Raw genomic sequence first — 15,457 nt, forward strand, 5'->3', positions numbered from 1 at the left:
GATTATTATGAAAACTTGAAATCGGCCCTAATTAACATGCCATTCCGATGAATCAGTCGACCTCTACAATCAACATTACTCAACACAAAATTGTCAACCGAACAACATTATCTGAAAATGAACATCTTTCTTCTGCCAATCTTTTAACCTTTGTCACAGTGTTGGGGAAGATTGATGCTGCAGTGGCTGCTTTCTATACTGACGACTGAACGGTCGGTCAACATCACAAAGATATTTTCAATGGAGATATAATTAAATACAGAACAATTCTGCAAGGAATTGGTGTGTCTTTGTTTTCTCAAAAAAAAAGGAAGAGAGAAAATGTCAATGTTTTTAGTCATTTCCCTATTTTGTTGGCAGCCATATCCAAAGACACCTGAAAGGTTTAAGGTTTTCTCTTTTTGATTGTCAGAACTGCATGTCTCTGGGGTAACACATAAACAACACCATAGGCTATATAGGCATCACCATATGTACTGTGACAAACTGTGTTAGAATAGATGTTCTCTATAAAACAATGTTGACTGTGTGACAGAAGAATGTAGCTTTGGCATTTAGCTACTGTGCTCCTAGCATATTGTCAGTTTGGCCGTGTCAAAAGTAGTTCACTATAGAGGGAATAGGGTGCCATTTGGAACACTGTCTGAGACATGACTGACTGGACTGACAGAGCAGCTGAACTATAGGGAACACAGCCTGAGACATGACTGACTGGACTGACAGAGCAGCTGAACTATAGGGAACACAGCCTGAGACATGACTGACTGGACTGACAGAGCAGCTGAACTATAGGGAACACAGCCTGAGATATATTTATTTTTACATTTTTAATTGAACCTTTATTTAACTAGGCAAGTCAGTTAAGAACACATTCTTATTTACAATGATGGCCTACCAGAAGGCAAAAGGCCTCCTGCGGGGACGGGGGCCTGGGATTAAAAAGACAAATAAATGTAATATAAATATAGGACAAAACACACATCACGACAAGAGAGACGACACAACACTACATAAAGAGAGACCTAAAGACAACAACATAGCATGGCAGCAACACATGACAACACAGCATGGTAGCAACACAACATGACAACAACATGGTAGCAGAGCAGCTGAACGATAGGGGAATGTTCTCTCTTGTCATTTTCTAGGGACTTTTTTTTTCTCCTCACACTTTCTTTCTCGTGACCATGTCCTTTTGCCTTGGTTTGGTGGTTAATTCTGTGAAGAATGTCACGATCATATGACTATGAAATCCTGTAGTTTCTCTCTCTCTCTCTCTCTCTCTCTCTCTCTCTCTCTCTCTCTCTCTCTCTCTCTCTCTCTCTCTCTCTCCTTGTCATAGCAGCCAAGTTCTCAAGCTTTCTTTCCATGCTTTCAATCTACCTGGTCATGAACACACACACACACACACACTGACTTATTTATCCTGTTTGGGATAGGGGGCAGCATTTTCACGTTCGGATGAAAAGCGTGCCCAGAGTAAACTTCCTGCTACTCTGGCCCAGAAGCTAATATATGCATATTATTAGTATTATTGGATAGAAAACACTCTGAGGTTTCTAAAACTGTTTGAATGATGTCTGTGAGTATAACATAATTCTTATGGCAGGTGAAAACCTTAGAAAAATCCAACCAGGAAGTGGGAAATCTGAGGTTTGTAGTTTTTCAACTCATTGCCTATTGAATATACAGTGTCTATGGGGTCAAATTGCACTTCCTAAGGCTTCCACTAGATGTCAACAGTCTTTAGAACCTTGTTTGAGGCTTCTACTGTGAAGTGGGGGCGAATGAGAGCTGAATCAACCAGAGGCCTGCCAGAGTGCCATGAGTTGATCACGCGTGCATACGTGAGAGCGACCTGCGTTCCATTGCAACTCTAAAGACAAAGGAATTCTCCGGTTGGAACATTATTGAAGATTTATGTTAAAAACATCCTAAAGATTGATTCTATACATCGTTTGACATGTTTCTACGAACTGTAATATAACTTCTTGAACTTTTAGTCTGAACTTTCGCCTGGACCTGCCCGCACCTCCTGAGTTTGGATTTGTTTACTAAACCCGCTAACAAAAGGAGGTATTTGGACATAAATGATGGACTTTATCGAACAAAACAAACATTTATTGTGGAACTGGGATTCCTGGGTGTGCGTTCTGATGAAGATCTTCAAAGGTAAGTGAATATTTATAATGCTATTTCTGACTTCTGTTGACTGCACAACATGGCGGGTATCTGCATGGCTTGTTTTTGTGTCTGAGCGCCGTACTCAGATTATTGCATGGTTTGCTTTTTCCGTAAAGCTTTTTTGAAATCTGACACAGCTGTTGCATTAAGGAGAAGTATATCTATAATTCTGTGCATAATAGTTGTATCTTTTATCAAAGTTTATTATGAGTATTTCTGTAAATTCATGTGGCTCTCTGAAAATTTGCTGGATGTTTTCGAGGCACAACATTACTGACCATAACGCGCCAATGTAAACAGAGATTTTTGGATATAAATAGGAACTTTGTCGAACAAAACATACATGTGTTGTGTAACATGAAGTCCTATGAGTGCCATCTGATGAAGATCATCAAAGGTTAGTGTCACGAATGTCGTCAATGAAATGACCGGACCAAGGTGCAGCGTGGTTAGCGTACATTTCTTTATATTTAGAATGTCGCCAACAAAAACAAGAAACGACAAAACTAACATGAAGCTTACTACGGCTATACAGGCCACCAACACAGACAACTACCCACAACTAAGTTGGCAAAACAGGCTGCCTATGTAGGATTCCCAATCAGAGACAACGATAGACAGCTGTCCCTGATTGAGAACCATACCCGGCCAAAACATAGAAACAGAAAACATAGCAATAAAGAAACTAGAATCCCCACCCTAGTCACACCCTGGCCTAACCAAAATAGAGAATAAAAGCCTCTCTATGGCCAGGGTGTGACAGTTAGTGATTAATTTTGTCTTTATTTCTGCCTTTTTGTGACTCCTCTCTTTGGCTGGAAAATGGCTGTGTGTGTTTTTGTGACTAGGCGCTGACCGAACATAATCATATGGTGCGCTTTCGCTGTAAAGCCTTTTTGAAATCGGACACGATGGGCAGATTAACAAGAAGTTTATCTTTAATTTGGTGTATTGCACTTGTGAATGTATGAAAGCTACATATTTAAAAAAAAATATTTTGGAATTTCGAGCTCTGCCTTTTCAGCGGAATGTTGTTGAACCCCTAGCCATAAGTAGATTTGATACAATGTTATTATTAGTCTATTCTGGAACAACACAATCACATAATTATGTACATACTTACATGGAATACTTCTGTATTCAGTCATTACTACTCCATCTTGTGTTTCTAGAACTCCATGATGTGTTTCTAGAACTCCATCTTGTTTCCACTACTCCATCTTGTTTCTACTACTCCATGATGTGTTTCTACTACTCCATCTTGTTTCTACTACTCCATGATGTGTTTCTACTACTCCATGATGTGTTTCTACTACTCCATGATGTGTTTCTACTACTCCATCTTGTTTCTACTACTCCATTATGTGTTTCTACTACTCCATCTTGTTTCTACTACTCCATCTTGTTTCTACTACTCCATGATGTGTTTCTACTACTCCATGATGTGTTTCTACTACTCCATCTTGTTTCTACTACTCCATGATGTGTTTCTACTACTCCATCTTGTGTTTCTGCTACTCCATGTTGTGTTTCGACTACTCCATGATGTGTTTCTACTACTCCATCTTGTTTCTACTACTCCATCTTGTTTCTACTACTCCATCTTGTGTTTCTACTACTCCATCTTGTTTCTACTACTCCATCTTGTTTCTACTACTCCATGATGTGTTTCTACTACTCCATGATGTGTTTCTACTACTCCATCTAGTGTTTCGACTACTCCATCTTGTGTTTCTGCTACTCCATGATGTGTTTCTACTACTCCATCTTGTTTCTACTACTCCATGATGTGTTTCTACTACTCCATCTTGTTTCTACTACTCCATCTTGTGTTTCTACTACTCCATGATGTGTTTCAACTACTCCATGATGACAGCCAGGGCTTTCTTCACTCATTCCAATGCCTCCACTCCACTCTCCTCCCCCACCCCACACCTCCCTCCTTTCTCACCCCCATGCCCCACACCCTCTGCCCACTTTATTTGTTACTGCTAAGCATTTTTAGCAATCTGTTGGTGTTCTGTGCTCATTGGAAGTGTGTCTGCTAGCAGGCTAGGAGAGGAGGGTTGGGATGGAGAGAGTGATGGGTGGGTAAGCATTGTTCTCCTAGACTGCTGTACCCTTGAGCTTCCCAGATACTTCTCTCTCCTCAGCCCAGGGCTCAGTTCAGTGGAATGTCAGCTATGTGCCAGACCTCACCTCAGCACTGTCTAAGAGAGAGAGAGAGAGAGAGAGAGAGAGAATTCCAGGGGGGGGGGGGTGTTGTGGTATCCCAGGTGTGTTGTGTGCTCTGGCACCCCGCTGAAGGAAGAAAGGAGAAAGGGCTTCACTGTCATGGCAGATGGCTTCAGTTGTTGAACATTTCACTATGTCCATAACCCCTTGTGCATCCCGCAGGGCTCTGGACTAAAGTAATGCACTGCATAGGGAATAGGGTGGCATTTGGGATGCACCCTTGTTTGGAAATGCAACTGGAGTTGTATTCACCCGGCATGTTAACCTTCATCTTAAAAGAGGCCAAGTTGTTGTTGGTGTCAGTCACAGGCTTAACAATCTGTACCCCAACCAAAAACCCTGGACGAACAGAGATATCCGTACCAACGTTTAGAGCCCGTACTACAGCGTTCAATGTCAGCAGAACAAACCCAGATGACTTGGTGGCGTGCGAAAGCAGGTACGAGCTCCTCAAATCCATTATGGATGCAAAAAGACAATACAGACTTAAACTTGAATTGATGTTCGACAACTCAGACTCATGAGGCATTAGCAAGGACTATAGACTCTCACAGATTACAATTGCAAATCCAGCTGTGTGGTACCCATCGAATCCTCCCTCCCAGACGAGCATAACATATTCTATGCTCGCTTCGAGGCAGACAATACCGAGCCATCCAAGAAGACACTCGCTGCTCCGGAGAACCATGGGATTGGTCACTCTGACAGAGCTCTAGAGTTCCTCTATGGAGATGGGAGAAACTTCCAGAAGCACAACCATCTCTACAGCACTTCACCAATCAGGTCTTTATGGTAGACTGGCCAGATGGAAGCCACTCCTCAGTAAAAGGGATATGAAAGCCCGCTTGGAGTTTGCCAAAAGGCACGTAAAGACTCTCAGACCATGAGAAACAGGATTCTCTGGTTTGATGAAACCAAGATTGAACTCTTTGTTCTGAATGCTAAGCGTCACATCTGGAGGAAACCTGGCACCAACCCTACGGTGAAGCATGGTGGTGGCAGTATCATGCTGTGGGGATGTTTTTCAGCAGCAGGGACTGGGAGACTAGTCAGGATTGAGGCAAAGATGAATAGAGCAAAGTACAGAGATCCTTGATGAAAACCTGCTCCAGAGTGCTCACGACCTCAGACTAGGCTGAAGGTTCACCTTCCAACAGGACAACAACCCTAAGCACACAGCCAAGACAATGCCAGCGTCGGTTTGCAGTGGTAAATAGATGGCTACGAATAATAGAGATGAGAACTCTCTTGGTAGATGGTGTGGTCAATAGCTTATCATGAAGTACTCTACCTCAAGCGAGCAATACCTCGGGACTTCTTTAATATTAGATATCGCACACCAGCAGTTATTGACAAATAGACACACTCCTCCGCCCCTCGTCTTACCAGACGTAGCTGCTCTGTCCTGCCGAAACACGGAGATGTCAGCCAGCTCCGATATTATCCATATCGTCGTTCAGCCAAATCTCAGTGAAACATAAAATATTTCAGTTTTTAATGTTGCGTTGGTAGGGTAAAGGGGTAGGGTTGGGTATAGGATACAGACCCGGTTTAGGGGGTAAGGCTGAGTATAGGATACAGACCCGGTTTAGGGGGTAAGGCTGGGTATAGGATACAAACCCGGTTTAGGGGGTAAGTCTGGGTATAGGATACAGACCCGGTTTAGGGGGTAAGGCTTGGTATAGGATACAGACCCGGTTTAGGGGGTAAGTCTGGGTATAGGATACAGACCCGGTTTAGGTGGTAAGGCTGAGTATAGGATACAGACCCGGTTTAGGTGGTAAGGCTGGGTATAGGATACAGACCCGGTTTAGGGGGTAAGTCTTGAGTATAGGATACAGACCCGGTTTAGGTGGTAAGGCTGGGTATAGGATACAGACCCGGCTGGGTATAGGATACAGACCCGGTTTAGGGGGTAAGGCTGGGTATAGGATACAGACCCGGTTTAGGGGGTAGGGCTGGGTATAGGATACAGACCCGGCTGGGTATAGGGTACAGACCTGGTTTAGGGGGTAGGGCTGGGTATAGGATACAGACCCGGCTGGGTATAGGATACAGACCCGGCTGGGTATAGGATACAGACCCGGTTTAGCGGGTAAGGCTGGGTATAGGATACAGACCCGGTTTAGGGGGTAAGGCTGGGTATAGGATACAGACCCGGTTTAGGTGGTAAGGCTGGGTATAGGATACAGACCCGGTTTAGGTGGTAAGGCTGGGTATAGGATACAGCCCCGGCTGGGTATAGGATAGGGAACCAGTTTAGGGTAAGGTTGTGGGTTGGGGAATACATAGGGATACTGAGAATGCACAGAAGGTCAATCATGGAAGACATTATATAGGTTATAGGCATCCTTGAATAGGTTTTTGAATGAGATGACTGTGTCTGCATCTTGTATGTGTGGCGGGAGTGCATTCCATCCTGGGTGCAGAGCAGCTGAAGGCCCGAACACCCATGGTGGAGAGGCGGAATGGGAGGGAGACAAGGAGACCAGCAGAGGAGGAGCAAGGGAAATGGTTGTCTGTTGTTCCTGGTTGGGTTTCAGTTTACTCTTCTTTATTACCCCCTATCCAATATTAAAGGAAAACCAACACCATGCTCTGCCGTGCCTTCGCAACCCGAGTTACCAGTTCCTGTTACTTCCTGTTTCTACAGAGCCAGGCCTGGTAGTTGCTACTAGTTTGACCAGCACATGCAAGGCTGACCCAATGTTGTAGGGCTGACCCAATGTTGCAGGGCTGACCCAATGTTGCAATGCTGACCCAATCTTGCAATGCTGACCCAATCTTGAAGGGCTGACCCAATGTTGCAAGGCTGACCCAATGTTGCAAGGCTGACCCAATGTTGTAGGGCTGACCCAATGTTGTAGGGCTGACCCAATGTTGCAAGGCTGACCCAATTTTGCAAGGCTGACCCAATCTTGATGGGCTGACCCAATGTTGTAGGGCTGACCCAATGTTGCAAGGCTGACCCATCTTGATGGGCTGACCCAATGTTGCAAGGCTGACCCAATGTTACAAGGCTGACCCAATGTTGCAAGGCTGACCCAATGTTGCAAGGCTGACCCAATCTTGAAGGGCTGACCCAATGTTGCAAGGCTGACCCAATGTTGCAAGGCTGACCCAATGTTGTAGGGCTGACCCAATGTTGTAGGGCTGACCCAATGTTGCAAGGCTGACCCAATTTTGCAAGGCTGACCCAATCTTGATGGGCTGACCCAATGTTGTAGGGCTGACCCAATGTTGCAAGGCTGACCCATCTTGAAGGGCTGACCCAATGTTGCAAGGCTGACCCAAGTCTGGGTATAGGATACAGACCCGGTTTAGGTGGTAAGGTGGTAAGGCTGAGTATAGGATACAGACCCGGTTTAGGTGGTAAGGCTGGGTATAGGATACAGACCCGGTTTAGGTGGTAAGGCTGGGTATAGGATACAGACCCAGTTTAGGGGTAAGGCTGGGTATAGGATACAGACCCGGTTTAGGGGGTAAGGCTGGGTATAGGATACAGACCCGGTTTAGGTGGTAAGGCTGGGTATAGGATACAGACCCGGTTTAGGGGGTAAGTCTTGAGTATAGGATACAGACCCGGTTTAGGGGGTAGGGCTGGGTATAGGATACAGACCCGGCTGGGTATAGGATACAGACCTGGTTTAGGGGGTAGGGCTGGGTATAGGATACAGACCCGGCTGGGTATAGGATACAGACCCGGCTGGGTATAGGATACAGACCCGGTTTAGCGGGTAAGGCTGGGTATAGGATACAGGGCTGTTACAAGGCTGACCCAATGTTGCAAGGCTGACCCAATGTTGCAAGGCTGACCCAATGTTGCAGGGCTGACCCAATGTTACAAGGCTGAACCAATGTTGCAAGGCTGACCCAATGTTACAAGGCTGACCCAATGTTGCAAGGCTGACCCAATGTTGCAAGGCTGAGCCAATGTTGCAGGGCTGACCCAATGTTGTAGGTCTCAGGTGGCGTTTCATTCTGGATCCATAATTGACATTTGACCTGATTTCTACGAGCTAGTTGTTGATAGTAGCTAGTTGTTGATAGTAGCTAGTTGTTGATAGTAGCTAGTTGTTGATAATAGCTAGTTGTTGATAATAGCTAGTTGTTGATAGTAGCTAGTTGTTGATAATAGCTAGTTGTTGATAGTAGCTAGTTGTTAATAATAGCTAGTTGTTGATAGTAGCTAGTTGTTGATAGTAGCTAGTTGTTGATAGTAGCTAGTTGTTGATAATAGCTAAGTTGTTGATAATAGCTAGTTGTTGATAATAGCTAGTTGTTGATAATAGCTAGTTGTTTATAATAGCTAGTTGTTGATAGTAGCTACTTGTTGATAGTAGCTAGTTGTTGATAATAGCTAGTTGTTGATTGTAGCTAGTTGATAGTAGCTATTTGTTGTTAGTAGCTAGTTGTTGATAGTAGCGAGTTGTTGATTATAGCTAGTTGTTGATAATAGCTAGTTGTTCATATTAGCGAGTTGTTGATAATAGCTAGGTCTGGTTGTTGATAACATATCCTGTGGTATATGTTTAGTTCCTTGGTAGTTGTGGTAACGTAAAAATGAATTCTCCATTGGTTCTGGGAACGAAGCCTAACTTTTTTTAAAGTTCTGAGAACGGAAGTGAACATTTTGCCTGTTCTGGGAACATACATTTTCACGTTGCAGTGAGGTTCTGAGAACGTTTTAGGTTATTTTGAGTTTTTTTCCTTTAATTGAACGTTTCAATAAATTCTTATAATACTGCTAGCTGAGTTTGGGTTAACAGTTTGGATTTTTTTAAATACCTTTCTTAAAATGTAACATTTTAATAAGACTGCTAGCTTAGGTTAACTGTACTCCAAGCTCAGATAGGATATATGGAAATGACTTTACTTAGGCATTAATCCATTTTTTTTTATTGCAGCACAGCTTCACTAAGATTTGAACCTATGATCTTCTGTTTTCTGGCACATGGAATTAGACCACTGCACCACCAGGATGGAGCTAGCATATCATGTTTTATTACTCATAAAAAGCTGTTCATTTTAGTCTATTTAAACAGACCCCATTTCAAAGGACACAAGCACTCAATAAGATCAGGTGTGGCCAATTATTGAGAGTGGCCAACACTCCTGAACACACTTAACAAGATAGAGGATAGAGATAGTTTTGTTGACGCTGAGAACAGAATGTATGTTTTTCAATAGCATTCTTAGAACGTTTTTGAACATTACTCATGTTTTCTTTTGTTATTGTTATGATAAATGCTGTTAATGTTCTGAAAGCATGACATTTAAATAGAACTTTGAGGAAACCTGCAGAAAACGTATTGAAATTCCGACAGAATGAATGTTGTTTCTTAACGTTCTCTGAACTATTTGAGAACATTCCCCAACATTTAAGACGAAGTACTAGTCTTTCAGCTTTATATACGATACGACAGACAGCAGGCGCTTGTTGCTTTATGATCCACATAAACAAACTGGGCCCGGTTTCCACATAACGATAGAATTTACGCTTAAGGAGTGTTTTAACGATGCATCTTTCCTACAACGACCGAAGATGTAACGTTTCCCAAAACACTATGCAGAGAGTGCGCGGTCGCTAAGTGTGTCGTTGAGGCATAGTGTCGATACTGATATGATCGTGATAAAAGGAGTGCTGCACTCGGATCAGTTTTCGCCATTCAAACCCCAAACCCTACTATCTTACCTTAACATTAGAATTATTTCCTAATACTGATGAAGGATCAGCTCCTAGAAGAGATATTACCACATACCGCTGCTAATATTGAGGCGACTTATTCTAATGCTTACCCAATATAAATGCACTAAATCCCAGATTTAAGCACATCATTGCGCACGTTAGGTTACACATCATGAAATATACTGAGATAAATTACAGACCGTAGCCTACAAGTAGCAAAATAGAACTCAATTGACCCTTCTCTAAGCCACCTTTGGTTACTGTTACAACCTCAAACAACATTTTCCCAGAAAGCCCAATTCCCCAATCATCCACTGGTGAAATCCCCTCACAATGATTTCAAACAGTGTTTATAATACATCATGAAATTGAACACAAACTAACTACCCCCTTGCTAATCAGGAACCTCTTGGTTATGTTGTGGTGGACTGTCATTACAATTGCTTCACGACAACCTGGTAAAATTGTGTTTGTAGTGTGTAGCTAGCTAGCCACTGAATGGCTCTAAATTCACTGTCAGCATGCAGTCAAAGCTGTACCCACTTTTTGAGCTAACTAGCGCTCTCAAATCGTATCTTGATGTCGACAACAGATGGGAGTTGTATTCATAACATGGCTAACTTAGCTAGCTAACATACATTTTGAGAAAACAAGATATATTGGGGTGGCTAGCTAACATTAGCAACGTTTGGTAGTCAATGACACCGAGAGCTAGCTAACCAGCTGAGATAGCAATTAATGTAACAAAAGTATAATTTCGGATTAGAAAATAGTCCATCAACAGGCTCTGCATTTCAGGAATCACAGTAACAAGTTCTCCTGCTGCACTGTTCAGTTATTTAGCCATTTAAACATTTATTTCTGGTAGAAAACGCTCTTTTTTTTTTACATAGCCCTCACTGGCTTTCAGCATCACTCCATCAAGGGAAATTTAGTACTCTTTCTAACAAAGATATTTACATATATTTCAGGATGATGTGTATCTCTGGAAATAATCAGAATTCATGTAAACATTACTCTTTTGAAAACATGGCTTGTCCCAGTAAGTGATTTTCTTGGCAGAATTTACCCTGGTTATGTGGTAAATTGAGCCATGGGACAAGGTACATTAATCTGCCTACACATTTCTGTACTGAATGAAATATTAAAATACTAACTTTTTAAAACCATGTCTATCTTTATTTCCCATAGAAACCAATATATTCTCACACTCCATATCTATAACCTCCCAGTAAAGAAAACACAAGTTTTTTGCATCACTGTGCCTGAAATGTTGGTGTTTTTTTACCCAATAAATTACTGGGAGTTTATACATTTTTATAGCTTCTAGTTTATTCACCGTTAGTCAGCACCTCGACACTAAATCATTTTCTCTGAGTGTGCTTTTTTAATAGACTATTATCTCTGTTTCCCACAATTCAACACAATCACAATAGTTTTGTTTAAAAAAAAAAAAAAAAAAATATATATATATATATATATATATATATATATATATATATATATATAAAGCATCTTTTAACACAGGCTTAACACCTAGCAAACACGTTGTTCTTGAAAAAAATAACATAGGCCCTGTTGTTACCTCATGTCCCAGCGATAATGACTTGCCTTGGGAAGAAACACTTCAATTTGCTCAACTTGCCATTGGCTCAATCATTGGCTCGTCTTACCCCAAGGCAAACATTTTGACCATATTGATGGTAGAGTGTAAATTCTTTTTTTTAGGCTGGATCACGTTGTTGTATGTTTTAATTCTGTAATGTATTGATTGTTGCTGCCTTCTTGGCCAGGTCTCCCTTGAAAAAGAGACTCTGGGTCTCAATGGGCTTTTCCTGGTTAAATAAAGGTTAAATAAATAAATATTATCCCACACAAATACTAGGATGCACTTTTATGCTAGGTTTGCAACCTCATATTGAAGCTTACAGAGACCCCAACTGATGTATAGAACACTCTTCAAATTATCTACTTTGGTTTAGATACAAGCATCATGAAACCTCTAACACAAATATAATTTGACTTGGTGAAAATTCGTTTTTTGGGACCTGACTTGCTTACCTCTTCTTCCATGTGGTTTCTTCCTTCACAGACTCCATGAAATGATGACCTCTTGCTAAATATTTGGTCAAATTATTAATTTTGTGTAGGGTTTCCTAGAAACAAGGGTGTCTCAACCTTTGGATCAACTTACCCCACTCTCCCCTACTGTGGTACAGCCATATGGCCTCTCTGTCTGTTCAAACGTCATCTTTTGGTGCTCTGTACGTAGAGATTCAGACCTGACTCAGCTGAGGCTCGCCTTTCAAGCTTGGTGTGTGTGTGTGTGTGTGTGTGTGTCTCTGTGTGTGTGTGTGTGTGTGTCTCTGTGTGTGTGTGTGTGTGTCTTTCAGCAGCACTTGTTAATTGGAGTGTTACGCAGCGTTTGTTTGGTCAGTGGTATCAGGTTACTGATGAAGGGGCCAGGCCAGCTTCAATAATAGATATCACAGACAATGGAGCGCATGCATCCCAACTCAGCCTCCCACAGCCCTGCCCCCCAGCCTCCCCTCCCTCCCCTCCCTCCCTCCTCCCCTCCCTCCTCTCTGTGATGTGGTTGCTATGTATTTTTCCTACCATCAGAATAACATTGTTTTTTCTTTCCTCTGAATGCATCTGGTTTGTCGTAAGTTCATTTGTTTATGTATGTATGGAAAACAGACCATATTCTCTCTGTTCTCTCTTTCCTCCCCCAATCTGTCTTTAACACATCATCATCCACTAGACCTGTAAGCATGAACACACCCTCCCTCTCCCTCTTTTATCCCTCCTCCTATTCTGTGGTGTCTCTCTCTCTCTCTCTGTCTCTCGCTCTCTCTCTCTCTCTCTCTCCAACACACTGTTACACTTGCTTATCTAGTGCTTTGTCTCTCTCACTCTTCTCTTGGTCCTGAAAGCCTGTCTTTTTATTTCACTCTCTTCTTCTCTCTCTTCTTCTATCCTTCCTCTTTGAATATCTATTATGCTGTATGCTGAGGACTAGACTGACCAATGACTTTCAGGTATAGTACCGTACCACTCGCTGTTGGTTTTAATAGGAACGACATGGCTACTCACTGCTGCTTGGTGTTGCTGATCACCTGTTGCACAGACAGACCATTCTGTGTTGTGTTTTGTATTGTATTGTATTGTACTGGTTTTGATTTGCGTTTGTAGTCATTTATCAGACACTCTTATCCAGAGCGTCTTACAGGAGCAATTAGGGCTAAGTGCCTTGCTCAAGGGCCCATCGGCAGATTTTTCACGTTGTTGGCTCGGGTATTCAAACTAGCGACCTTTCGGATACCGGCCCAACACTCTAACCATTAGGCTACCTGCTTTCCCCGAGAAGCAATTATGCGATGTAAAATACTAGAATTAGTTGTGGAACTCGTTTGTTCACCTGGAGAGGTAGGAGGGTAAACTCCCTACCTAAAGACCACGCGGTGCAGTGACCTTTAGCTTCTGTACGTTTATATATCAACAAACACCTTTAAACACACTTTTGTGTCCCGAGTCTTAGTATATAACTCTCTTATTTCAGCCATATCTGGTTGATGACTTTTACATGTTTGATCAAGTGTATAGTAAACTAGCTTTGTTGCTTTGTCAGACTCCGAGGTCTCTCTGTAATAGAGAAATACAGGAAGGTTTCTGTGGAAGTGTCTTTATATTGCCAGGTGCAGCCGTTCATATTCTGTCGGCTGCCATTTTGTTCTTTTTACACTGAGGTGGTGTTCCAAATGGAACCCTATTGCCTACAGATGTCAGATCTTAATTTGATTACTCTTGTTGCTGAGAATTTTCCTGCACCGCAGAAAATGAAGATGAGCTTCGTGATTTACATACATTCACAGAAAACCAACAGTAACATACGGTTATACCGTATAAACAGTATTGCACTTCTCACGGAACCTACTTTTTGTCTAGCTAGTAGTCTAAAAACCAATCAAGCAACATTATGGACCAAATGTTCACATGCTGTTGCTGCTGGGTTATTTTGCTGTGACAATACTGGTCAAATTAAGATCCAGCATCTGTATCTAGTGTACTACTTTTGACCAGGACCCACACTCAGACTAGGGCTCTGGTCAAACATAGTACACTATATAGGGGGTAGGATGGTGGTTGGGAGGCAGACTTGCCTAACTCTTCCCACTGCTGTCAAATAGAGGAACTTATTCTGCTCTAGATAATTGACTGGCTGAGAATATTCTGATATCGGGTTTGTAGTTGTTATGGTATGTTATGTCAGTTGAATTTGCATATATGCCATTGAGTATACTGCCCTCTCAGTATACTGCCCTCTCAGTATACTGCCCTCTCAGTATACTGCCCTCTCAGTATACCACCCTCTCAGTATACTGCCCTCTCAGTATACTGCCCTCTCAGTATACTGCCCTCTCAGTATACTGCCCTCTCAGTATACTGCCCTCTCAGTATACTGCCCTCTCAGTATACTGCCCTCTCAGTATACTGCCCTCTCAGTATACCACCCTCTCAGTATACTGCCCTCTCAGTATACTGTCCTCTCAGTATACTGCCCTCTCAGTATACTGCCCTCTCAGTATACCACCCTCTCAGTAAACTGCCCTCTCAGTATACTGCCCTCTCAGTATACTGCCCTCTCAGTATACTGCCCCCTCAGTACACTGCCCCCTCAGTATACTGAGGCCTTGATAAGTATACTGAGGCCTCGATCAGTATCCTAGGAATCCTGAATCAGTTTTAAGACAAAAAATACTCCCAGCTCAGAGTAGGTTTTAGGATGATAAGACACTGCTCAGAGTAGGTTTTAGGATGTTAAGACACTGCTCAGAGTAGGTTTTAGGATGATAAGACACTGCTCAGAGTAGGTTTTAGGGTGATGATAAGACACTGCTCAGAGTAGGTTTTAGGATGATAAGACACTGCTCAGAGTAGGTTTTAGGATGTTAAGACACTGCTCAGAGTAGGTTTTAGGATGATGATAAGACACTGCTCAGAGTAGGTTTTAGGGTGATGATAAGACACTGCTCAGAGTAGGTTTTAGGATGTTAAGACACTGCTCAGAGTAGGTTTTAGGATGATAAGACACTGCTCAGAGTAGGTTTTAGGAAGATGACACTGCTCAGAGTAGGTTTTAGGATGATGATAAGACACTGCTCAGAGTAGGTTTTAGGATGATAAGACACTGCTCAGAGTAGGTTTTAGGATGATGATAAGACACTGCTCAGAGTAGGTTTTAGGATGTTAAGACACTGCTCAGAGTAGGTTTTAGGATGATGTTAAGACACTGCTCAGAGTAGGTTTTAGGATGATAAGACACTGCTCAGAGTTGGTTTTAGGATG

At 42.5% G+C, this 15,457-nt stretch overlaps 1 protein-coding gene across 14 annotated transcripts in view; it reads left to right on the forward strand.

Moving 5' to 3' along the window:
- The window catches only part of LOC110524924 (polypyrimidine tract-binding protein 3), a 102,768-nt gene that overhangs the window by 12,816 nt on the left and 74,495 nt on the right, over nucleotides 1-15,457 (forward strand). The window contains exon 1 of one of the 14 annotated variants that reach the window (XM_036976561.2): nucleotides 12,961-13,149. The exons of the other annotated variants lie outside the window; for them this stretch is intronic. Within the exon in view, the coding sequence (XP_036832456.2) occupies nucleotides 13,117-13,149 (33 nt within the window). The 5' untranslated portion in view covers nucleotides 12,961-13,116. Of the gene's footprint in view, nucleotides 1-12,960; nucleotides 13,150-15,457 lie in introns of those variants that run through there. 14 annotated transcript variants of the gene reach the window in all.

This window comes from Oncorhynchus mykiss, chromosome 5 (assembly GCF_057628025.1).
Source record: "Oncorhynchus mykiss isolate SJ-2025 chromosome 5, ASM5762802v1, whole genome shotgun sequence".
In the NCBI taxonomy this organism is placed as follows: domain Eukaryota; kingdom Metazoa; phylum Chordata; class Actinopteri; order Salmoniformes; family Salmonidae; genus Oncorhynchus; species Oncorhynchus mykiss.